At 39.0% G+C, this 26,757-nt stretch overlaps 2 protein-coding genes across 4 annotated transcripts in view; one reads left to right on the top strand and one right to left on the bottom strand.

Annotated features, from left to right (window-relative positions):
• The window catches only part of ACAD11 (acyl-CoA dehydrogenase family member 11), an 88,987-nt gene extending 65,009 nt beyond the window's left edge, over positions 1–23,978 (bottom strand). The window contains exons 1-6 of the mRNA XM_047736980.1: positions 23,525–23,978; positions 19,379–19,478; positions 16,732–16,857; positions 15,960–16,121; positions 13,969–14,133; positions 142–283 (exon numbers count right to left, since the gene is read on the bottom strand). Of these exons, the coding sequence (XP_047592936.1) occupies positions 142–283; positions 13,969–14,133; positions 15,960–16,121; positions 16,732–16,857; positions 19,379–19,478; positions 23,525–23,673 (844 nt within the window). The 5' untranslated portion in view covers positions 23,674–23,978. The remainder of the gene's footprint in view (positions 1–141; positions 284–13,968; positions 14,134–15,959; positions 16,122–16,731; positions 16,858–19,378; positions 19,479–23,524) is intronic.
• A 314-nt stretch (positions 23,979–24,292) lies between these two features.
• The window catches only part of UBA5 (ubiquitin like modifier activating enzyme 5), a 28,778-nt gene continuing 26,313 nt past the window's right edge, over positions 24,293–26,757 (top strand). For 2 of the 3 annotated variants that reach the window (XR_007128644.1, XM_047737005.1), the window contains exons 1-3: positions 24,296–24,633; positions 26,116–26,161; positions 26,275–26,364. Coding sequence is in view for 2 of the 3 variants with exons in the window: in XM_047737005.1 (XP_047592961.1) it covers positions 24,473–24,633; positions 26,116–26,161; positions 26,275–26,364 (297 nt within the window). In the remaining variant the exon portion in view is untranslated. Of the gene's footprint in view, positions 24,634–26,115; positions 26,162–26,274; positions 26,365–26,757 lie in introns of all 3 variants that reach the window. The other variant, XM_047736994.1, reaches the window with a different exon arrangement.

The raw sequence follows: 26,757 nt of genomic DNA, 5'->3' as shown, positions 1-26,757 counted from the left end.
CTTTAAAAAAAAAAAAGAAACATTTCAAGAAACAAATAAAAGCTACGTATCTAAAATGGCAATATAATCTTACCTTTTAATTATGAAGAATAAATATAATTTTATATTAATAGCAATTTAGGCAACATTACGGTTTCATACCTATATTTTCTTGAAAGTAAGAATTTTGATTTATCTTTGGAACAGTCCTTGGCCAAAAGTAGAATAGGGAGAGATGAGCTAAGTCTGACAAAGGATGACCAATAGTTGAAAGCTCCCAATCCAGTATAGCTATAACTCGAGACTGCAATTAAAAATAAAAAGGTTTTAACATATTTAATACAAAACGAAAACAGGGAAATAAGTGAAATCCTATTCTCTCTCAAAAGCAAATCTTAGTTTACAGAGTTTATAGTCTTTACCTGCAATGGCACATCTTAATTAACAAATAGCTAATTAGTCTGGAATATGTAGAGCCAAGTCTGCTGGTTCCATTATTGGCCATCAGTTATCCTGCATTTCACTTTACATACCACTAGTATCTCTGCTAATGAGAGGAAACTAAAGCAGCTGAAACTGCTCAACTGAGGGTTAACTGTGGTAAAGAAGAAATTCTAATAATTACTTATAATTTAAGCATCTATGTCATGTCATGCACAGTTTTAAAGTTTGCTCTCAGGACACCTGGGTGGCTCGTTGCTTAAGCATCTACAATTGAATTGCTGGGTCATAGGGTAACTCTATTTTTAACTTTTTGAGGAACCTCCATACTGTTTTCCAAAGTGGCCCTACCAACTTGCCTGATTTCAAGCTATATTATAAAGCTGTGATCATCAAGACAGCACAGTACTGGCACAAAAACAGACAGATAGATCAATGGAACAAAACAGAAAGCCCAGATATGGACCCTCAACTCTATGGTCAACTAATCTTCAACAAAGTAGGAAAAAATATCCAATGGGAAAAAGACAGTCTCTTCAATAAACGGTGCTGGGAAAATTGGACAGCTATATACAGAAGAATGAAACCTGACCATTCTCTTAAATCATACACAAAGATAAACTCTAAATGGAAGACCTCAATGTCTCAATGTGAGACAGAAATCCATCAAAATTCTAGAGGAGAGGTAGTAACCTCTTTGACATTGGCCACAGCAACTTCTTTCAAGACACATCTCCAAAGGCAAGGGAAACAAAAGCAAAAATGAACTTCTGGGACTTCATAAAGATAAAAAGCTTCTGCTCATAATATGTTCTTAAGATTGTTTGTATTTCCTTGGTGTTGACTGTGATCTCTCCTCTTTCATTCAGGATTTTTAAATTATTTACATATTTAATTTACTTATATGATTTATTTTCTTTTTGATAAGTCTGGCCAAGGGTTTATCGATCTTATTAACTCTTTTGAAGAACCAGCTTCTAGTTTCATTGATCTGTTTTACTGTTCTTTTAGTTTCTACTTCATTGACTTCTGCTCTAATCTTTATTAATTCTCTTCTCCTACTTCGTTTCCCAGGGGAAGAGCTGTTGTTCTTTCTCCAGCTCCTTACAGTGTAACTTTAGCTTGTGTATTTGAGACTTTTCTAAGTTTTTGAGAAAGGCTTGTATTGCTATGTACTTCCCTCTTAGGACTGCCTTTGCTGTATCACAAAGGTTTTGAACAGTTGTGTTTTCATTTGTTTCCATAATTTTTAAAAATTCTTCTGTAACTTCCTGGCTGACCCTTTCATTCTTCAGTAGGATGCTCTTCAACCTCCAAGTGTTTGACTTCCTTCCCGATTTCCTTTTGTGATTGAGGTCAAGTCTCAAAGCACTGTGGTCTGAAAATATGCAGGGGATGATCCCAATCTTTTGGTATCAGTTGAGACCTGATTTGTGACCAAGTATGTGATCCACTCTGGAGAATGTTCCATGTGCACTTGAGAAGAATATGTATTCTGTTGCTTTAGGATAGAATGCTCTGTATATATCTGTGAAGTCCATCTGGTCCAGCGTGTCATTCTTAGTCCTTGTTTCCTTGTTCATCTTCTGCTTAGATGATCTGTCCATTGTTGTGAGTAGGGTATTGAAGTCCCCCCACTATTAATGTATTATTATCCACGTGTTTCTTTAATTTTGTTCTTAATTGGCTTATATAATTGGCTGCTTCCACTTTAGGGGCAAAAATATTTGCAATTATTAGATCTTCTTGTTGGATAGACCCTTTAAGTATGACATAGTATCTCCTTCCTCATCTCTTATTACATTCTTTGTGTTTTTTTTTTTTTAAAGATTTTATTTATTCATTTGACAGATAGAGATCACAAGTAGGCAGAGAGGCAGGCGGGAGGCGGTGGGGAAGCTGGAATTCTACAAATAGAAAAGTGACCACTTTTTGCAAGGTAGGAGGTGTGGAGAAGTGAATCTGAGGAGATATATTGGAAGATAAATGGCAGGGGGAGGGAGCCTCTGCAGGCCAGTTACAGGAAAGTGATATAGCCCCTGAGCAAAATTGGAACCTTTAGAAATCTGCTCCAGTGAGAGATGTCCCTGCCTGAGAGCTGCTCAAGTGGTGAAGTGGGACAGAATTCTAGGTGGGACAGTGTGACCTCAGGATATCTCTGGAATCACAGAAAGAGTAGGGGTGCCCTAGCAGACTGCTGAGCAGAGAGCCTGATGTGGGGCTCAATCCCAGGACCCTGAGATCATGACCTGAGCTGAAGGCAGAGGCTTTAACCCACTGAGCCACCAGGTGCCCCTACATTCTTTGGTTTAAATCTAATTTTTTTTTTAAGATTTTATTTATTTGACAGAGAGAGATCACAAGTAGACAGAGAGGCAGGCAGAGAGAGAGAGAGAGGGAAGCAGGCTCCCTATTGAGCAGAGAGCCCGATGCGGAACTCGATCCCAGGACCCTGAGATCATGACCTGAGCTGAAGGCAGCAGCTTAACCCACTGAGCCACCCAGGTGCTCCAAATCTAAATTTTTCTGATATGATGATTGTTACCCCAGCTTTCTTTTGATGTCCATTAGCATGATACATGGTTTTTCAAGCCCTCAGTTTCAATCTGGAGGTGTCTTTGGGTCTAAGAAGAGTCTGTTGCAGACAGCATATGGATGTGTCTTGCCATCCAATCTGATACCCTGTGTCTTTTGATTGGATCATTTAGCCCATTTAGATTCAAAAGAACTACTGAAAGAGATGAATTTAGTGTCATTGTATTAGTTATAAAGTCCCTCTTTCAGTAGACTGTCTCTGTTCCTTTCTGGTCTGTTACACTGGGGCTCTCTTTTTGCTTACAGTTTCCCCTTTAGTATTTTTTGCAAGGCTGGTGTAGTGGTGTTGTAACTATGCTTCTGCCCACCTACACTAACATTTAAGAGATAATGAGGGAAATAAAAAAGAAGAGCCATTAAAAATACAAGTTTTGTTTGCATACCAAATCTTTTTTCTTCACAAGTTAATGTATAAAAGGCTGCAAGATAGATGACTTCAGAATAACCAGATTACATGTATTTATTATCTTAAATACATCTGACTACTAATTAATGAATGCAGATGAATTGTCTCTAGGTTTATCTGTTTCTAATTAAATAAATTTGTTTTTCAAGTTGAAATGCACATTAAACTTTTTAAACATTTCTTTGCCAGATGGGTAAGATTTATGTTTAGAAAATTAACAATACTGGGGCGCCTGGGTGGCTCAGTGGGTTAAGCCTCTGCCTTTGGCTCAGGTCATGATCTCAGGGTCCTTGGATTGAGCCCCGCATCGGGCTCTCTGCTCAGCAGGGAGCCTGCTTCCCTCTCTCTCTCTCTTCTCTTCCTACTTGTGATCTCTCTCTGTCAAATAAACAAAATCTTTGAAAAAAAAAAAAAGAAAATTAACAATATTTTTCAGGAAGGCTGGATTTCTTTTAAACATTGCAGTAAGCATGTTGTATTATGGAAATACTCACTCAAACATACTTCAAATACTTTATGTACAAGTAACTGGAAAATACGGATTACAAAACTGAGTAATGTGCTCTCCTATTGCCATACCCTTTAGTAATCCTTTACTGGCTTACCACACACATTCCTGGAAGGTTTATCATTTAAGTTTGTTTTTGTCTTCCTTCTTGTGTTTTCTGATGATAAAAATAAAACATGCTATTCTTTGAAAAAAAAAACCCACAAAATAATAAAACCTCAAACCTTATTTGTTACAGAAATGTACAACTTAAAAGTCTCCTATAATTTGATCCCTTACAACTACTGTTTAAGTCTTAGTACATATTATGAAATATTTACTTCTACCTTAATAGTTTTATGAAGAACAGAGCTTGATAGGCAATCTTCAAAAAAAGTAAAATTGAAAACAGAGGAGAAAATAAAGAAAAAGAAGAAGAAAACTGAAACAAGTTCAGCACAGCTATGCCAGATACCAGCTACTTGCTCCACATTGATTACTTCACTTTAGCTTCCCAACAACCCTGAAATTTTGGTATTTCTTTATCCAACCTAAAAGGCACACAACGCCAGTTTCCTGGCTTTGATAATTTTATAGTTGTGTGAGATCCATTTGGGGAATTAGGATGATAGGTATACAAGACCCCTTTATACTTTTTTTTTTTTTTTACAACTTCTTACAAGTATATAACTATTTTAAAATAAAAAGTTAAAATGAGGGCACCTGGGTGGCTCAGTGGTTTAAGCCGCTGCCTTCGGCTCAGGTCGTGATCTCAAGGTCCTGGAATTGAGTCCCACATCGGGCTCTCTGCTCAGCGGGGAGCCTGCTTCCCTCCGTCTCTCTGCCTGCCTCTCTGTCTACTTGTGATCTCTCTCTGTCAAATAAATAAATAAAATCTTTAAAAAAAAAAAAGTTAAAATGAGTGGTTCAAATGGTAGCATAGGAAGACACTGAACTCATCTACTTCCACAGATACACTAAATCTTCAGCTCCATATAGAACAACTTTCTCTGAAAATGATCTGAAAAGGACCTGAACAGCTCCTCCACAATAAAGGACAGAAAGGACTATATCAAGGGCACCTGGCTAGCTCAGTCAACAGAGAATGCAACTCTTGATGTTGGGGTTGTGAGTTCAAGGCCCACCCTGGGTGTATAGATTACTTAAAAATAAAATCTTAAAGGGTGCCTGGGTGGCTCAGTGGCTAAGCATCTGCCTTCGGCTCAGGTCATGATCCTAGGGCCCTGGGTTCAAGCCCTGCATCGGGCTCCTGGCTCAGCGTGAAGCCTACTTCTCCCCATCCCTCTGCTTGTGCTCCCTCTCTCACTGTGTCTCTCCCTGTCAAAATAAATAAAATCTTCATAAGATAAAATAAAATAAAATCTTAAAAAAAAACAACAACAAAACAGGTTACAGCAAGATGGGTAGGAGAGGTAGAGATGAAGTCTCACCAAAAATCCTACCCTCCAGTGTGGCAACCCGCAAGCAGGAGGGAATCACATAAATATGGACTATATCCCAGAGAAGCAAGGGGTTTAAGCCCCATATCAGGTACTCCCATCCTTGGGATCTGCACCAGAGAGAAGAGCCCCCAAAATGTCTGGCTTTGAAAACCAAAAGGATTCACATCCAGGAAAACCAAAAGGCTCTAGGAAACAGACTCCACTCTTAAAGGGCTCATGGATAGATTTACCCATCTTGAGACCCAACAAAAGCAGCAGGTTGAAAAGAACTTGGACCTTATATAAAGGAGATTCATTGGCCAATCTTAAAGCGTCTGCTGGAGTGGCTGGGATCTATTTGAACTCTCTCTGGAGATGGAGATGCTGGCAGGTGCCATTTTTGCCCTCTCCCTCTACCTTACTAGTGCTGCTTGCTCTGTGGCCCCACATTGCTAAACCCAGCAGACAGGCATGCTCTGACCCTGTGCTACCACATGGCCCTGCTTCACTGAACTCAGCAAGTGGGCTACCTAGCAAGGTACTCCCTTGAAGCTTCATCCCAGTATATCCAGTGGATAGTATTATCCTGGCCCATCCCTCCTTTATGGCCCTGCCAAAGCTGTTCACACAAGCGACACCCCTTGAATATAGGCTCTGGTGGCCAGGGGGCTTGCATTTCTCGGCCCCATGGGGCTGAAATAATGAGAGAGGCAGTCATGGCTAGGCTACTGCCCCCAGGACACTGCACAGACAGCGGAGTGAAACACATCCCATGTTCCTGTGACCACTCCTTTAAGACTGGGAGGGATAGTAGTTATGCTTAATACACAGAAACAAAGACAGTGGTGCCTGAGTGTCTCAGTCAGTTAAACTTCTGACTCTCGATTTCTGCTTAGGTCATGATTTCTGGGTTGTGAGATTGAGCCCTGTGTTGGGCTCCATGCTCAGCAGGGAGCCTGCTTGAGATTCTCTCTTTCTCTCTCCCTTCCCTCCTCTCAAGTAAATAAACAAATCTTTAAAAGAAGATGAAACAAAGACAGAGAATGAAGCAAAATAATGAAAAAGGAATATGTTCCAAATAAGAAAACAAGATAAAATTCCATTAAGTAATTTACCTAATAAAGAGTTCAAAGTAATGGTCATAAAGATGCTCACTGATCTAAGAAGAATAGGTGAACATAGCAAGAATGTCAACAAAGAGGGAAAATATAAGGAAGTACTGAACAGAAGTCACAAAGCTGAAGAATGCAATAAATGAACTGAAAAAATGCACAAGAGGGGTTCAACAACAAACTAGATGAAGCAGAAGAAAAGATCAGTGACCTAGAAGATGGGATAGTGAAGCACAAAATAAAATAGAAGCCCAAAACAAAACAGAAAAAATAATTTTTTTAAAGTGACGATATCTTAAGGGACCTACGAAACAACATCAAGTGCAATGACAGTTGTATTACAGTGGTCCCAGAAGGAGAAAAGAGAAATAGGGATAGAAAACTTATTTGAAGAAATAATGACCAAAAATTAGGGAAGGAAACAGAATTGCAGACATAGGAGTCCAGGACCAGACAGTTTCGCTGGTGAATTCTATCAAACATTCAAATAAGATTTAAATATCTATCCTTCAAAACTCTTCCAAAAAAACTGAAGAGGAGGGAATACTTTCAAATCTTATTTACTTACTTAGTATTATTTTTTAAAAATTAAAGTGATCTGTACACCCAATGTGGGGCTCAAACTCAGGATTCCAAGATTGTCTCATGCACCTCCAACTAAGTCAGGTAGGTATCCCCCATACTCATTTTATAAAGCCAGCATTACCCTAATACCAAAAACAGATAAGACACCACACATACAAAAAGGAAAATTACAGGCCAATATCCCTGATGAACACAGATGAAAAAATCCTCCACAAAATATTAGTAAATTAAATTCAACAGTACATTAAAAAGGTCATACATTATGATTGAGCAGGATTTAATCCAGGGATGCAAGGATAGTTTGACACTTGCAAATAAACCAATGTTATATGCCACATCAAGAAAATCATCATTTAATCATCTAAATAGATGCAGAAAAAACATTTGAAAAAATCCAACTTCCATTTATAATAAAAACTCTCAAAAAAGTCATTATGGTGAATGTACCTCAAAATAAAGGCCCATATGTAACAAGCCCACAGCAAACATACTCAATGGTAAAATGCTGAAAACTTCCTTTAACAATTAGGAACAAGACAAGGATACCCACTCTTGCCCCTTTTATTCAACACAGTATTGGAAGTCTAGAGCAATTAGGCAAGAAAAAGAAATTAAAAAGCATCTAAATTGGAAAAGAAGAAGTGAAAGTGTCATTATTTGTGAACAACAGGACTTTTTATATAGAAAATGCTGTAAGACTTTACAAAAAAAAAAAAACATTAGAATAAACAAACTCAGCAAAGTTGCAGGATACAAAATCAACATACAATATTATGGTTTTTTTTTAAAGATTTTATTTATTTATTTATTTATTTGACAGAGAGAGCTCACAAGCAGGCAGAGAGGCAGGCAGACAGAGAGGAGGAAGCAGGCTCCCCGCTGAGCAGAGAGCCCGATGCGGGGCTCGATCCCAGGACCCTGAGATCATGACCTGAGCCGAAGGCAGCGGCCCAACCCACTGAGCCACCCAGGCGCCCCCAATATTATGTTTTTAATACTGTAACAACAAACTATCAGAGAAATTTAGAAAATTACATTTACGATTGCACCAAAAAGAATAAAATACCTAGGAATAAATTTCACAAGCAGGTAAAAAACCTGTATGAAAACTATAAGACACCGATGAAATAAATTGAAGAACACACAAATGGAAAGATATTCCAGGCTCATGGATTTGAAGAATTAATATTGTTAAGATATCCATATTATTCAAAGCAATCTATAGATTCAATGGGATTCCTATCAAAATTCCAATGACATTTTTCACAGAAATAGAACAAAGAATCCTAAAATTTTATGGAACCACATAAGATCCCAAAGAGCTAAAGCAATCTTGGGAAAGAATAAAGTTGGAAGCATCACACTTCCTGATTTCAAATTATATAATGTTATAATAATCAAAACAGTGGCACAAAAACAGACATAAGGATAAATGGAACAGAATAAAGAGCCCAGGAAAAAACCCCACATGTATATGGCCGATTAATTTATGACAAAGGAAGCAAGAATATACAATGGGGAAAAGACAGTTTCTTTAATAAAGGGTATTGGGAAAACCGGACAGCCACATGCAAAAAAAAAAAAAAAAAAAAATGAAACTATACCGTTATCTTATGCCATGCATAAATTAACTCAAACTGAATTAAAGACTTGAATACAAGACCAGAAACCACAGAATTCCTAGAAGAAAACATGGGTGGTAGGCTCCTTGACATTCTTCTTGGCAGTACTTTTTTTTTTTTTTTTGGTAACTGATTCCCAAGGCAATGGGAACAAAAGCAAATATAAACAAAAGGGACTACATCAAACTAAAAACCTTTTGCACAGCAAAGGAAACCATCAATAAAATAAAAAGGCAAACTCCTGAATGGGACAATGTATCTGCAAATCATATATCGAGTACGGGGTTAATAGCCAAAATAGATAAAGAACTCCTATAACTCAATACAAAAGTACAGTCAATTAAAAAAATAGGAATAAACCCATCGCAAATATCATTCTCAATGGAGAAAAACTGAAAGCTTTTCCGCTAAGGTCAGGAACACGGCAGGGATGTCCATTATCACCACTGCTATTCAACATAGTACTAGAAGTCCTAGCCTCAGCAATCAGACAACAAAAGGAAATTAAAGGCATCCAAATCGGCAAAGAAGAAGTCAAACTATCACTCTTCGCAGATGATATGATACTCTATGTGGAAAACCCAAAAGACTCCACTCCAAAACTGCTAGAACTTGTACAGGAATTCAGTAAAGTGTCAGGATATAAAATCAATGCACAGAAATCAGTTGCATTTCTCTACACCAACAACAAGACAGAAGAAAGAGAAATTAAGGAGTCCATCCCATTTACAATTGCACCCAAAACTATAAGATACCTAGGAATAAACCTAACCAAAGAGACTAAGAATCTATACACAGAAAACTATAAAGTACTCATGAAAGAAATTGAGGAAGATACAAAGAAATGGAAAAATGTTCCATGCTCCTGGATTGGAAGAATAAATACTGTGAAAATGTCTATGCTATCTAAAGCAATCTACACATTTAATGCAATTCCTATCAAAGTACCATCCATTTTTTTCAAAGAAATGGAACAAATAATCCTAAAATTTATATGGAACCAGAAAAGACCTCGAATAGCCAAAGGAATATTGAAAAAGAAAGCCAAAGTTGGTGGCATCACAATTCCGGACTTCAAGCTCGATTACAAAGCTGTCATCCTCAAGACAGCATGGTACTGGCACAAAAACAGACACATAGATCAATGGAACAGAACAGAGAGCCCAGAAATAGACCCTCAACTCTATGGTCAACTCATCTTCGACAAAGCAGGAAAGAATGTCCAATGGAAAAAAGACAGCCTCTTCAATAAATGGTGTTGGGAAAATTGGACAGCCACATGCAGAAAAATGAAATTGGATCATTTCCCTACACCACACACGAAAATAGACTCAAAATGGATGAAGGATCTCAATGTGAGAAAGGAATCCATCAAAATCCTTGAGGAGAACACAGGCAGCAACCTCTTCAACCTTAGCCGCAGCAACATCTTCCTAGGAACATCGCCAAAGGCAAGGGAAGCAAGGGCAAAAATGAACTATTGGGATTTCATCAAGATCAAAAGCTTTTGCACAGCAAAGGAAACAGTGAACAAAACCAAAAGACAACTGACAGAATGGGAGAAGATATTTGCAAATGACATATCAGATAAAGGGCTAGTGTCCAAAATCTATAAAGAACTTAGCAAACTCAGCACCCAAAGAACAAATAATCCAATCAAGAAATGGGCAGAGGACATGAACAGACATTTCTGCAAAGAAGACATCCAGATGGCCAACAGACACATGAAAAAGTGCTCCATATCACTCGGCATCAGGGAAATACAAATCAAAACCACAATGAGATATCACCTCACACCAGTCAGAATGGCTAAAATTAACAAGTCAGGAAATGACAGATGCTGGCGAGGATGCGGAGAAAGGGGAACCCTCCTACACTGTTGGTGGGAATGCAAGTTGGTGCAACCACTCTGGAAAACAGCATGGAGGTTCCTCAAAATGTTGAAAATAGAACTACTCTATGACCCAGCAATTGCACTGCTGGGTATTTACCCTAAAGATACAAACGTAGTGATCCGAAGGGGCACGTGCACCCGAAGGTTTATAGCAGCAATGTCGACAATAGCCAAACTATGGAAGGAACCTAGATGTCCATCAACAGATGAATGGATAAAGAAGATATATATACACAATGGAATACTATGCAGCCATCAAAAGAAATGAAATCTTGCCATTTGCGACGACGTGGATGGAACTAGAGGGTATCATGCTTAGCGAAATAAGTCAATCGGAGAAAGACAACTATCATATGATCTCCCTGATATGAGGGAGAGGAGATGCAACATGGGGGGTTGAGGGGGTAGGAGAAGAGTAAATGAAACAAGATGGGATTGGGAGGGAGACAAACCATAAGTGACTCTTAATCTCACAAAACAAACTGAGGGTTGATGGGGGGAGGGGGTTGGGAGAGGGGGGTGGGGTTATGGATATTGGGGAGGATATGTGCTATGGTGAGTGCTGTGAAGTGTGTAAACCTGGTGATTCACAGACCTGTACCCCTGGGGATAAAAATATATGTTTATAAAGCTGTAAAAAAAAAAAATAAAAAAAGAAAAAAGAAAGGATGAATACCCAAGTTTTGTAGCAACATGGACGGGACTGGAAGAGATTATGCTGAGTGAAATAAGTCAAGCAGAGAGAGTCAATTATCATATGGTTTCACTTATTTGTGGAGCATAACAAATAACATGGAGGACAAGGGGAGATGGAGAGGAGAAGGGAGTTGAGGGAAATTGGAAGGGGAGGTGAACCATGAGAGACTATGGACTCTGAAAAACGATCTGAGAATTTTGAAGGGGTGGGGGGTGGGAGGTTGGGGGCACCAGGTGGTGGGTATTGTAGAGGGCACGGATTGCATGGAGCACTGGGTGTGGTGCAAAAATAATGAATACTGTTATGCTGAAAAAATAAAAAAATTAAATAAAAAAAAAAAGAAAAGAAAGGGGTATTTAAATAAAATAAATAAATAAAAACTAAAAGTGAGGTAGAAAAGGTAAACTATTAACTAAAATTAAATTTAACATCTCACAGCTTTTGATGCCAGTCCACAGTGTATCTTTCCTCTGACTGCTCGTGTAGTTTACTTTGTATGACATACTTTAGCACTCAGGTATCTATTGTTTTTTTGCTGTTAGCTAATTATTTTTTCTCTCCATTTGTATTTTGAGCTCATTAAGAGCTGTAGTTCCTTTCCAACCCTATCTTTCAAAGCAAATAGCTGGTAATGAATCAATGCTGGTTGACTTGTACTCTGCCAATCATATGTTATTTCCATAAAAATTAGCTACAATATTTATAGGAGGCAGAAATTGATTAAATTTAACCATTAATTATGGGTTTATTGGATAGAAAGTAGAAGACATTTTACCAGATACCATATTACCCTAATACATTAAAAGATAATGCTGTATGTCACAAATTAGTACTACAGCTAAATAGCTTCACGCTCTGCCTGTACCAGTTGTTTCTTTTTTAAAAAACGGCTCTTCCAACTATTGGATATTTTGCTTTTCTAAAGGAAGATGACACCTGTTTGACAACTTTACTTCTATGAGAAATGGTTTTTTCTTTCTTTTTTTTTTTTTTTTAAAAGATTATTTATTTATTTATTTATTTGACAGACAGAGATCACAAGCAGGCAGAGAGGCAGGCAGAGAGAGAGAGGAGGAAGCAGGCTCCCTGCTGAGCAGGGAGCCCAATGCAGGGCTTGATCCCAGGACCCTGGGACCATGACCTGAGCTGAAGGCAGAAGCTTTAACCCACTGAGCCACCCAGACACCCCAAGAAATGGTTTTCTAATTACTTTCAGCATATTGTGACTAATCCTAAATTTAAACATTTTGGCTGATGACACAAAATTCAAGAGATCTAGGTCTGAATTTTCCTTTCTTGTTTAAGCAACAAGTAGAAAAGTACATAGAACACATAGAAAACTCTTATTTACTCAAAGAGAGGCTCCTAAATATTAATGACTCAAATGATGCAGATCAAATATAGGCCTGATCCTGCTAGGTTTTAAACTATAAGCTTTTAAAATTTTTCCAGGTTATTTAGTTAGCATTCTTTAATCTTCCTAATCCGTATTTAACAAAGTTATTTCAGAATTCATCAGTACCATTAACAAAAGTTTACCCACATACATATATAATTACATATATATAATTTTAATACCTAAATTGACTTCCTTATAAAAAGCTTTCTGTCTTGCTGGTGAATGTGTTCCTGTCTTTATGTTATGTTTGAACTTTGATTTGATATAAAACTACTTTGAATTATGGCAGCAATGTAATTTATAATGCTATTTTTCTCCTGTCCTCTTCTTACAGGGAAAGAACATGAAACCCAGAAGCTTAGCACATGAATTCAGAGCAGCTCTTCCTGCCCTAAAACATCTTAGCATTCTGAGAAAATTAATGAACCTAGAAAAACCTCTTTTAAGAAGTAGGATTCAAGGAACTATAAATCTTTCACATTAATTTCATAATTCTAAGGGCCAAGCATCTTGTCCAATGGCATCCCACCATACTCCTCCAATCCCAGGTCTCACTATCTGTGTTCTGTGAAGGAGGGTTACAGTTTTGAATTGTTTGTACCCTTTATAAAGACTACACTGTGTACATTTACACAGAGCAAGGTCACATTAATCTCATAATTCTTTCAAAACCTCAAAAGAGATTTTTGGAATTCTGTCATCTCTGAGCTTATACATATACATGTATATTTAATGATTTTACTTATTTATTTGACAGAGGAACACAAGCAGGGGGAGCAGCAGAGAGGGAGATGCAGGCTCCCCGCTGAGCAGGAAGCCTGATGTGGGGCTCGATCCTAGGACCCTGGGATCAGGATCTGAGCTGAAGGCAGATGCTTAACCAACTAAGCCACCCAGGCACCCCTCTGAGCTTATAATTAATTAACCAAATTAAAAATCCTTCATGAGATAAGGAAAGGAATGAAAATGAACCAAAAGAGCAAGAACCTAGATAAGTATTTTCTGTAGATGAAAAACTTCTCTGAAGAAAACAGTGACATACATGTAAATTACCAAATCCTGTTTAAGTAGTAAATCAGATATCCTGAGGGTTAGTCTTGGCCTTAAAGGTGGGCAGCTACCTATGCCCAAAAATCTGCAGGACTCTTCCTAAAAGTTTTGAGTGGTGAAGAGAGTCCTGAAGGTAAGGGAACCATGAGGTTGTGTTGGGCTCCTTCAGAGCTCTGAGGGGAACATCTACTTAGTACTTGTGCCCTAAATCAGAAGTGCTAAGACCTATTTAGTTTATTATAAATATGGCTTACAGTACCTCTGTAGGGTGAAAAACTATGTTATCTAGTTTATAATCTCCATGAATCAAATTTTCTTCATTGTCATTATCTGGCAAGTTTTTCATTAGCCAGTCAGATAGTTGGTTCATAGCAGGGATGTCCTGATGAGCTGCAGCTCGATATTGCTCTGTCCATGTTGATACCTAAAGATATACAAATAAGAAAAATTAAAGAGCTGAAAGTAGAAGATCCAGCAATTCTAAAATTAAAATAAAATTTGATTTTGTCAAATTTGGTCTTATTCTTAAATGCTCAAGACAGATCCCTATAAGTGACATTCACATGAGCCCAAAACATCTAAATCTCTCTTCTGTCTAGTTTATTTTACCAATCTAGATTTTTATCAGGAAAAAAAAAATACTGGCATAGGAATCAAGAAAAGTGGGTTCTAGTCTTTATTCTGCAATTATTTTGTGGAAGAAAAAAAGAATGCACACAAACACATACACACAAATAAATAGGCATAGGAGATTTCTGGAAAGGTCACAAGAAACAAGTAATCACTGAAAAAGGAAATATGGGGGCTAGAAGAACAGAGGTTTTTACTTTTCATTTTAATACCTTTTCTTATTACCCACAGAATCTTCTAAATGTATTTTGGGTATAAGGAATGTGAAGACTTTTCATTATTCTTAGAATTACATGCAAACAAATCAAACTATTCTCAAAGTCCTCCATCAACTGAGACCATATTATTTATCAGCTTAAGAGTTCTCTCCACATTCCCCAAGGTTTCTCTGTTTAACTCAGTGCAGTAAAGACCTTCATCTCTGGAATCATATAGACATGGACATAAATTATGTCTAAGCCACTTATTCATATATTATTTGATATCTATTAGCCTCAGATTCCTCATCTACAAAATGGGGGTTATAATACTTATGTCTTAGGGTTGCTACAAAGATTTTAAAAGAGTAGATCAGTAACTCACCTACCATGGGACCTGGCATACAGTGAGTACTCTATAAATCTTGGTTTCTGGCTCTCTTCAGTCAGGAGAGACATATATAAAAAGGGAAATAGTCCCATACATATCTGGTCTAGCTGTCCCTTTGGTTTGAAATGTTCATCATCTTTCCCCTATCACTCTAGATTTTCTATCTCCTTATACACATAATGCAAGACATATCTCTCCCACAAAGCTTTCTCCACCTAAGAAAAGGCTCACTGACATCTACCCTCTGAATGGAACAGCTCTCATCATCAGCACCAAACCACTTACTACTAGATCATATACTCCTTTATTCTATTTTCAAGTTTCATGTAAATGAGATTCATGTACAGGTCTCTCAAAAAATGACCGAAAGTTCCTTTAGGGGAAGAATTTATTTCTGTTTTCTTGACATTTAACATGGTACTCAGCAAGTATTAAACACATAGTTGTGCTTAATAGATATCTTAACTTAAAAGGGAAACTGTAAAATTAAAAAAAAAAACTGAGAAAAACTGAGAAATACAGCAAACATCATAAAATCCAAAAAAAAAAAAAAAGGGAAACTGTATGGAAAATATATTGATAAATTAAATGAAGAGGCTGAAAAGCTTCAAATTTGCATTCATGTACATGTTGTTAGTTATAGAAGCTTAGGCTGAAAAAAAGGTGATCTAAAAATATAAAATTATTTTTTGCTAACAACAAGCCAATATAAAGGCTGAAGTTACATCCAAGTTTCAGGAAAGTATAAAATAGGTTTTTATTTTGACTAATAATAAATATTGTTTCCAAGAACTTGACAGAAGGAGCTCTTTTTTTAATAAACATTTATATATTTTATTTATTTATTTGAGAGAGAGAGAGTGAAGAGCACAAGCAGGGGGAGCAGCAGGCAGAGGGAGAGCAGGGAGCTGAGCAGGGAGCCCCATGCGGGACTGGATCCCAGGACCCTGGGGTCATGACCTGAGCCAAAGGCAGATGCCATCTGAGCCACTCAGGTGCCCCTAAAAGGAGCTCTTTATGTGGATGTATTACCTGTCTTTTGCAGTATCCAGCACCTCTACCATATCCTTCCAGCTGCAATGACTGTACATTTAAGGAATGTAAGTGAGCCAAGGTTTCTATCATGGCCACATATATGGCTGAGCGTTCTGCTGGGCTAACTCCAGGAATTGTAAAATCACGAAAGATTCGACCCTATGGAAACCATTACAACAAAATAATTTAAGACAAAATAAATTTTTTCATACCAATTATTTGCTGTGTCATAATTCCCCATTGCCTATGAAAAAAAAATCAGGATAACAGTTTGCAACCAAAAGCAATTCTTTGTAGAATATGCTAGAAAAGCATTCCTTTGGGAAACATGTTCAGTAGAATATATGTGCCGAAGGAAAAATACAAGGACATTCCAAGTTGAACTTAAAGGACAAAAACTATTCTCAAGTTACATTTTGCAAAGAAAAAAATTTTTTAAACACTGTGCATTTATTGTTCTTAATGGACTGATTTCCTATTTGTCCTTTTCTTCCCTCCAACCATCTGGAGAGTTTGGTTATTGCCATTACATATAGCTCTTTATTGCCATCTAGAGGAAAATTAAAGAATAAGTTAACACACCCTAGCAACTAAATTTATTACTGGTCTATTTCACCCCACCCACATTGCCTGTGTTTAAATTAAAACAAACGTTTAGGCCCTTACAACTAATTACCTAAATGTTAATTAATAAACTATCATTTATTAACATCTAATTTCATAATCAAAAACAAAAGTAAAAATAAAGTAAGATTAAGTATTAATTTACCTGCACATGGTCCATCACATAAAATTCTGTTCCAATGACAGAAGGATCACTGCAGTACAATAAAAGCTTGGGAACGGGGAATCCAACTGAAAACAAAGCTTTCTGGACTTTAAATTCTCTATCAATCTAAATAGGATGATGGGTTATTAAAATCAGAAACAGAAATTTTTAAGTTTTTTAAAAATTTAATTATTTTTTAGTAATATCTATATCCAACATGAGGCTCAAACTCATGACCCCAAGATCAATAGTTGTGTGTTCTTCCAACTGAGCCAGCCACGTGCGTCAGAAACACAGATGTATAATAACCATTTGCAAGCTTACATTAAGGCTAGAAATCAAGCTTGAAACAGTATCAACAAATGACCTAGAGGATAATCATTTCCTTAAAAGTAGTCTTAGTGCAATTATTATAATTATAAATGAGGCCAGCATTAAAAAAAAACCCTGATAATTAGGTTAAAGGACAGGAACATGCATGGGGCTTAATATTGGCTCTGTTAATATGAAGGCGACAATTCCTGATCACAGTATTTCACAGAGTATCATAAAAACATCTCTTCATTTTCAGCAGTTTCCTGCTTGCTCATTGGCTTACTCTTGCTTACTCTTTCTCTCCCTTTCTTTCTCATATCTCCCAAGGGGACTCAGCAAGTCTCTATTGTGATGCTCTGGCACAGTCAGCTACAGGGTGCTATGGGAGGGCAGTGAGTGCTGGTAGAAGGGAAAAACCGCTAGCTCCTGAAGATCAAGAGAGGTACTTGTTTTTAAAGCAGTGGGAGGAGAATCCTTCCTGGTACCCAAGGCTACCACAGAACTCAGGATAACCAGGGGGAAAGGAGGCAATGGGATGCAAGCTAGTACTGAAGCAGGAACTCAAATAAGATAGAAGGGCCTCCTCAACCAGGAGAGATATATGGGCCTATCCTTCAGGGCCTGAGGACACAGCTCATAGCAGAGCTGTGATGCTGACTCATCTGTTCCAGACTCAGTGGTGACTAACACCCTCCTTTTTTTTTTTTTTTTTTAATTTATTTATTTTGGATAGGCTGGGGGAGAGGGAGATTCTTAAGCAGACTCCTTGCTAAGCTTAGAGCACAAAATCCGACATGGGACTCATCTCTGGGCTTGAGCTCACAACCTGAGCTGAAACCATGAGTCCAATGCTCAACTGACTGCACACCACCCAGGCGCCTTGGTAACTAATCACTTCTAAGGAGGAGACACCATGAAGCTGATTTTGACAGCAGGGATAAAGCAGCAGTTAATAAAGATTAACTAGAGGAAGGACACGACTAAACCTTTGACCAAGGTGAAAGAAGTCAGTGGAACCAAAGGTTATGAAAGAAGTCTTTGTAATCACCCTGGTGCTGGGAGTGGGTGGATGGTATAAAGACAAAAGGGTTAGGGTGTCATAAAGTGGATAGCAGTGTGAGAACATTGATTCTTTCAGCGCAGATTTAGAAAAAACAAAGGGAGTTGAAGCCAACCAACTAAGCTAGATCTTTGGGCTGAAAGCATTACGTTATTTTCTGTCTTCTGGTAGAATGTTATCAAGAAGAGAGAAAAAGAGAACTGTTTATTGGGGCATAAATTTCTGGGCATAGGTAGGGATTTTCCTTCAGCCTTACCAAGTTGAGACTTAATAAAAGTTACCCAACTTTTTTATAATCTTAAGCATCCAAGTTACTTCAAATTTCTTGGATACGGAACCAAGAAAGCCAGAATATGCATTTTTCCATTAATGTAATCTTTAGCCTATCCTCCAATGCCCCTAACCCAGTCAGCTGGACCTAGGAAATATCTATTACACATGGTTATAATAATAACCTATATATGCACGGTGCTTTAAATGTTCTCTAGGACTTTTTCTTTTCTTTCTTTTCTTTATTTATTTCAGATAGAGATCACAAGTAGGCAGAGAGTCAGGCTGAGAGAGACAGAGGGGAAAGCAGCTCCCCGCTGAGCAGAGAGTCCAATGTGGGGCTTGATCCCAGGATCCTGAGATCATGACCTGAGCCAAAGGCAGAGGCTTAACACACTGAGCCACCCAGGCATTCCCAGGACTTGAATTTCTGTGCTTGCCTGTTTTCAACTATAAAATTCTACAGATAATACCTAGTTTCTGAAAACAGATTCAATTTTTAACAAATCTTTTTTTAATTATCATGAAGCCTAATATTTAGAGAATACTATAAAATGATATTCAAAAAATTTTTTAGCAAAGATCAGTGAATTGTCAGAGCAAATATATTAAGATATTTCAGTGAGTAGATATTGTTATAAGATATAATTTTTAAAACATAATTAAAATATGTAACCAAAGAACAAACATCTCAAATGAGCAGCACTGAAAATATTCACTAGATGACTGCATATCTAGCCAATTGTGAGGAAGGAATCAAATCCACAAGAAGACTGGGTATTGCTCAAGATTAATGACCTAAAGACAGCCTCAGATTTCAACCTCAAGTCCTTTTTAAAAATAACAAGGGATACAACTCAAGTGAAATTTTATCTAAGAAATAAAATAAATTATCTATTATTTATAGTCATGAGATGAATTTTAAAAGCAATTTAAATTATTTTTCTATAAATAATAAGCACTTATTTGTCAACAAAGAATTATTGTACTTGTATACCATACCTTATGTGCTTTAGGAAGAAGTGAACCAGGTGGTTTTTTTCTGAGTACATATGCTCGAAAGCCCTTCCGGAGATAAAAGGTTGGATTGGATTGTCCTGATCTAGATAAGAGTAAACGTCATTTACAAAGATATTTTCCTTTTTTTTTTTTTAAATATATATTCCTTCTTCCCCCAATCCTACCAAAATGTCAAAACAAACACAAAATAAAAATAAATCAATTTCAGTGCTGGGAAACCCAAGAGGAGTGCTACCAGAGCTCAAAACATTAGCTTTTGGATGATATAAAGCAGATGGCAACACAGAGGCAGGTGGACAATCTGTAACCCACACAGGTAGAAGAGAGGACCTCACACCCTGCTTGCAAATCATGAATTTTATAAGTATCCCTAGAATAATGCCGAGATCTAAGTAAAGAAAGGCTAGGAAAGAAAATTAATTAAAATTAATTAAAGGATGCTGGGATAGCTGCAGATGCTTCACCAAGGTTGTACGCAAGTGTAGCTCTCCACAATGGGAACTGTGGCAAGCGAGGCCCCAGGGTGGACACCTGGGCCAGGGAAGTACAACAGTGCTCCAGGTAACTCATACATACTAGGGCACCAGCGTTCTCTGCGAGGTGAGAAGAAATTCTCACATGAACTAAAAATAAACTCCAGATACCAAAACCATTCAACTTATGCCTTCATTTCCAATATGGCCAGTTTAGAATTACCGAGCTTTTGAAGACTCCAACAGCATGAAAAAGAGGACTTAACTAAATAATGAAAAGAATCAATACCTGATATGTGCTGCAATGTGGATGGACTTTGAAAACCTGATGCTAAGTGAAAAAGGCCAGTCACAAAAGCCACATATTATATAATTCCAGTTCTATGAAATGTTCAGAGTATGTAAATCCATAGCGACAGAAAGTAGATTAATGGCTGCTAAGGGATGGGAGGAGGGGAAAATCGGGAGGTAAGGGTTTTTTGGGGGGTGACAGAAAAGTTCTGATGTTAGATAGTGGTGCTGGTTGCACAACATTGTGAATATATGAAAACCCACTAAACTGCAACCTTTTTAAAATTTTTATTTATTAAAGATTTTTACTTATTCATTTGAGAGAGAGAGAGCGCACACAAGCAGGTGGAGCAGCAGGCAGAAAGAGAGGGAGAAGCAGGTTGAGCAGAAAGCCCACCCTGGGGCTTGATCTTAGGACCCCAGGATCATTACCTGAGACAAAGGCAGTCACTTAACCAACTGAGCCACCCAGGCACCCCTAAACTGTACACTTTAAAATAATTCAAATTTTAAATTTTACATAAGATAAATTTTATCTTTAAAAAAATCCCAATGTCGCTATACTTAAATAGAAAAATAATTTAAAAAATACATATTTCTCTTGGGAAAAAAAAACCACAAAAACCTCACCAAACTGAAAGCTTTTCCCCTATATACATATCTATGATGTTTCTACAAGAGACCCCCCAAAAATGCAGAAGCCCATCTTGGGGAGATCATCATCAACACTGTGCACACATAGCAATGGCTACATTTAACCACTGTAAGCATCAGGCCACCATATAGTCTAGAAACCACAGATGGTATCAATACTATAAGAATCATCAATAAGCCAATAGCTATCACTATTGTTTAGGACTCAGACAAGACAGGCGGTGCTTAAAGAAAGAGGTTGATCTATAACCAAAGAGGTGGCACCTTTGATTGACAGCTCAGGTTCTAAGAAATGAGACCACATAGGGGAGGATGGCTGTCAACCTGGTTTAGAAGGAGCTGTTGCCTCTAGTAACAATCCTCTGGACACGGCTCCCAGCATCCTAACAAGGGACATGAGCAGGAACTTGCTACACTTAGGGAAGCCCAAAGTATCCCACCAGATACTTACAGTTTATTTCCAGGCCCTCCAGTTCAGATACAGTTTATTAATTAGATATTATTTCTACCAGAAGTAATGTTGCCTGGAAACACAGTTGACATGCCACCTTTACCAAGTGTCATGGTATTTGAGCATGGAAAATATTGGGTATATGGTCCAAGAGGCTTAAAAGTATAAAGCTAGAGATGAGAAGTAGAGAGGCAAAATATCCCCTACAAACATGCTCTGATCCTATGTATTCAACAGTAAGGCCATGGTGGAAGATGAGATCCATCAAAGCAGAAATAAAGATGATGCCAGACAGAAGATTCTTGGTAGGTTCAACGGAATCATCAAATGGCTGGTGAAGAATCAGATTACTGAGATTACATGAACATAAAGAGCTGGAGATGGCTTTCCTTTGTCCCCTGGAACTTAATGTCTTTCAGCATAATCACATACATCTTCATTCTTCTCTGAATGGACTCTTCATCTCCTTGCTCTAACTAAAACTTGAATGTTCCTGGAGGACCATGTTTCCCTTGTAGGCCTCTAAAATGGTAGATTCTTCCCCCAACCTCCATCACTCATCTAGTGGGCCTGGAGATGGAGTCTGTGTTCATCCTGATACTCATTGCCACTTGTGAACTTTTGGCCTTCCCTCCTGCCTGAAACCTGCATCTAGCTTTGAATCTCAAGTTATGAGACTACCCCCCACTCCACCCTTTCCTGTTGCAGTCAACTATTCTCCGTGTTGTATTCACTCCCCCTCATTGCCTATTGACTTACTATTGCTGTTATTTATACTACTCCTATTCTCATTGTTTCAAAATCCACTCAGATATTCGTTCTAGCACTCAGGCCCATCAGTCCCTTGAATTCTTCTACTCCAGTGATATTTTCCACTATAGTACTTCAGTCATTCAGTCTGGAGGACTCATATTAAACATTAACAACCCAGGTACTACATAACCCTCCTTGTTAAGCATAATCTATCTTTCCACTTACTCCCACTGGTACATGGATTCCAACAATCCTTCAGTCCAGGGATCTACCATCCACTGATCATATTATTGTTTATCATCCTTCAGCCTCCCCTTCCCCCACCACGTCCTTTCCAAACTCGCTTAATTTTGATGGCCACTTATGTAACTAACCTCTTGAATGCATCTCTAATACACTTGCTCCCTCTTCTTATCTGCAGGGCTTCCCCCATTCTGGTTTAAATCCAACTCTTTGCCTGCACTCACATAGCTAAATGTAGCTAGAAAAAGAAACATTGTAAAAGTACTATAGGCCAGTGGCATTTATTACCACATTTGTATTCCTTGACTACTGGTTTATGTGAAAATAAAAACAGGGGTAAAGGAGATTGATCAGAGAGTTTTGGGGTATAGAATTAAAAGGCACCTTGTCCCAATAGATAGTGGAAGCTGAAGGAGGTAGAATTAAAAACAGCTTAAGTTTCTAGCCTAAAAGCCTTGTGTTGTAAACAATGTTTAAGATCTTTCACCTATTACTGCATCATTAATTATCAAAGGAGCAAGTTCTTATTACAGATTAGGAAACTAGTTCTCAGGGAGTTTATGCAACATTTAAGTTCCCAGTCATTAAATGGTAGATAGAATTTCTTGAAAGCCAAGATTGCTTCTGTAGCTGTGTTCAGCAAAACACTATTTTTTTGAATAAGTTCTTTAAAATTTGTTTTCTATTATAAAACAGACCAGAGCCAGATTCATAGTGAGCAACAGTTCTCTCAGGATCGTCATTCAGTTCCATTCCCTCACTTCAAAAAGAACTAAAGCCCAAAGTGGTGGTGTGATTTACTAAGTGGAAGACCTAGGATTAGAATTCAGATTCCCCCAGCTATTGCCATTAACTCAACCTCTGAGATAGGGCCAATTAAACGGAATTACATCTGCTTCTCAGGGGGGAAAAAAAAAATCGAATGGTTATTGAACAAATGTTGAAAGAAGACCTCTTCATAGTCCACAGAGCTTCCAACCTTAATTGCCTCAAGTGGATCCTCCAAGTACATAATTGCATCCTTTAACAAAGATTCCTTCTCATAGTTGGAATAGTGAATGTTGTGGTGGTTCCATTATTGTCCTCGAACTGGAAATACCCAAAATGAAATGCAGGGGACCGCTGACGGCACATTCCACCAGCAGAGTGCGTCATTGCAGAAAAAGAAGCCGGGATGAGGGAAATTGCGACCCCACCCAGAGCCAAAGAAAGGAAAGCCCAATGCACAGATTGGTTTCTGCTGGAGAAGACCGGCGTCGATACCTGTACTGGGTAACGGTCAGTTTAGCCTCGGGCTCGGCCCCAAAGCCTGGCAAGTGCTGGTTCAGATAGGCCTCTAGGGACCCGCTGTCGAACTTGTGCTGGGGCAACACTTCGGCCGTGTCGGGCTCGGGGGAAGCGTCGGGTTCCATGGCTGCGGCTACGGCTGCCACTGCCCACCGCAGAGACAAAGATTCCACAGGTTCTGGGCGCTCAGAGCCTAGGGAGCAGAGTCCTAATCCACAGCTAGGGGGCGAGGCCCGGACGCGACCGGGAGGAGATGACCCAGCCGCTCCAGCCAATCACACTGCCCCTCGGTCTGGTGACTTAGGCTCTAACTGGGACGTGCCAGAGAACCTCCGCGTTCTCGCTTTTAACAAATTTTCATTCAATCTCACAGTCGGAGGCCGCAGTCTTCAAGAAGGCAAACCCCTGTTAGCCGCCACGGGCAATTAGGAACGCAAAGGCCTTGTCCCATCCCAAATTTACTGTACCGGCAGCCGCAAGACCTACGGGTCCGGCTCAGAAAAGGGTCCGTCAGGCCCGTGAGCCCAGGAATAAAAGATCCTGGTGTTTCCTCTAGCCGCCGGGCTGGAAAGGCAATATCGCAGGCCGTGGGCTTTGGACGCTAAGGACCCCCGGCCCTGCTGGGGCCCTGTCTCCTAGGACCAGGCGAAGAAGGAAGCTAAGGGGGGCGTTTTGGTTTGTTTTGTTTTTCCTGAGGGGGAGCGATGACTGCAACGTACCGGAAGCGGTACCGAGGGAGGCCCGCGGGAGCGGCGGCGACGTGTCGCCTGTGCGGCGCTGGGAGCACTTCCCCAGGGTTCTGGGCTAGGAAGGCGGCGGCTGCGTGTCTCCTCACCCACCCTTGGTGGAGCCAGCGGGCCTGGCAGCGTGGGGCGGCGGCGGCGAAGGCCTGGGCTGGAAGCGTTGGCGGCCGGGGTCCCAGCCATGGGCGAGTCCGTGGAGCGGCTGCAGCGGCGGGTGGAGGAGCTGGAGCGGGAACTGGCACAGGAGAGGAGTCGGCGGGCCGTGGGGGGCGGCGACGGAGGAGGCGGCCGGGTCCGCATCGAGAAGATGAGCCCGGAGGTTGTGGACTCCAACCCCTATAGGTATTTGCGTTACGGGTGGGAGGCGGGCGAGGGCGTGAGGTCAAGGTCTGCGAGTGGTCAGGACCGAGGCGCGCTCCCTTCTTTCCCTGCTTATACGGCCTTCCACCTCCCTCTTCTTGCGCTGGGTCCTGCTCCCAAACGCGGAAGGCCAAGTCTCAGCAGTGGTGGAAAGAGAGTCTTCCTCTTAAAACACACCCACCCACCCCCGAAACAATTAGCCATATGGTGCTGCTCTTGGGCCTGCTACGGATACGCGACCGGTTTCCTAATGCCCCTGTTAGTCTACCTCATTCTGCGTAAAGCTGATAGTAATTAACTTTCAGAAGATGACATTAAATGTAATACCCACTCACTAGTAAACTTCGAGTTTCATTAAGGCTTCTCAGTAGTTCAAAATTGGGGACGTGGTGGGGAGAGCAGGATTAGCTTTTTTAAAGCTGTTCGACTTGACCAGCCGTGTCTGGTCCTGTCCTTTCAGCGGGCTGAATGCAGTGCAGTGGTTATAAAAGTAAGGACTTTAGAGCCAGAGCGATCGGATTCAAATCCCAGCCCTTAGTAGCTGAGCAGCCATGGAAAATATTTCTGTATATAGTAGGGACCAGTGGTATCAGTGAAATCTTCAGATAATATCTGAAACTGAAAATCCAGAAGTAACAATGCTGGCAAGCTATTTAGAAATTTGTTAGTAACAGTTGAAAATGAGGAAGGAGAGGAATAGGGGAGTCGGGATCAGAAGCCTGCAGAATTTCCTAGCAAGCCTGGTAGAACTATTTGACTCTTTAAAGTGTAAATGAATGGGAAGTTTATGTATATGTACATAGATTTAATCATATATATATGATATCATATATATATGTAATATATGTAATATATGTACATACGTATATATGTAATATATGTAATACATATATGTATATATATAATATATATGATTAAATCTGTGTACATATATATATGATTAAATCTATGTACATATATTAGTCTGTATCATATATATGATACAGACTAATATGAATAACCAGGTAAAGTACCTCTTAAGAGTACTTGGCTGCAGTTGGTGCTTACTAAAAGCAGACATCATCTATATCCATTATGGGCAGAGACAGCTGATGTTAAACATTATTTACATATGCTAAGAAAGCACAGAAAAATGTTGAAATTTCACTTTGACTTATCTCCTCTGGACACGTAACATTTAAGTCAGTTGCTTCCATCTTGGCTGCACATTAGAGTATCTGAGGAGCATTTAAAAAAAAAAAAAAAAAAAAATCTTGTTGCACAGGCTACACCTGGAAGGATATTCAGTGTTTTTTTAAAGCTGCCCAAGTGACTTAATTTCATCTGGTAAAAGCCAGCTGAAAGATTTCTCTTAAAGCATTAGTAGTGATTGAGTTTGTGTTTTTCTGTGATGATGTGTGTTTACCTATATCACAATTAAAAGATTGTAAACTTTAAAACATTCATTTTTTTCTTTGTTTTAAGCCGCCTGATGGCATTGAAACGAATGGGAATTGTAAGCGACTATGAGGTATGGTAAACCTTTCCAAGTTTTTGAAGATGATTTCAGTAAATGAAAATAATTTCTGATGACATTTTGGATGAAAAGTTAACCAACAAATAATATAATTTTGCATTTCACAGAAAATCCGAACCTTTGCTGTAGCAATAGTAGGTGTTGGTGGAGTTGGTAGTGTGACTGCTGAAATGCTGACAAGATGTGGCATTGGTAAGGTAAAAACATTTCTCTTTGCCTATCACATAGGGAAGCTACTCATTTCTGGAGTGAATCAGGTATAAATTAGGAATTTTTCTCATTAATGGTTTATTGATTTGCGCTGTCTTTATTCATATTATACTTTCTACCTACAGGAGTTAAGACACAACCCCACCCAAATGGAAACTGATACTAAGGCTGATAAAACAAGGAATATTCAAAATTTTGTTCAGAGATTTTGTGTTTGGGATGATACATATTACAATTTGGGCTTAAATGTTTTAGATACAGAAGCTTAGGAGACAAGGCTGTTAAATTATTAGTGTGTGAAACACAGGCATCTAACAAATGTTTTCTAAACATGCTTTGTACAAGATGAACTAGAAAGCATGTGCCTTTCTTTTTTTTCA

This window comes from Lutra lutra, chromosome 1 (assembly GCF_902655055.1).
Source record: "Lutra lutra chromosome 1, mLutLut1.2, whole genome shotgun sequence".
NCBI classification, from domain to species: Eukaryota; Metazoa; Chordata; class Mammalia; order Carnivora; family Mustelidae; genus Lutra; species Lutra lutra.
The sequence above is the reverse complement of the archived record's forward strand: the minus strand, read 5'-3'. Positions and strand labels throughout refer to the sequence as shown.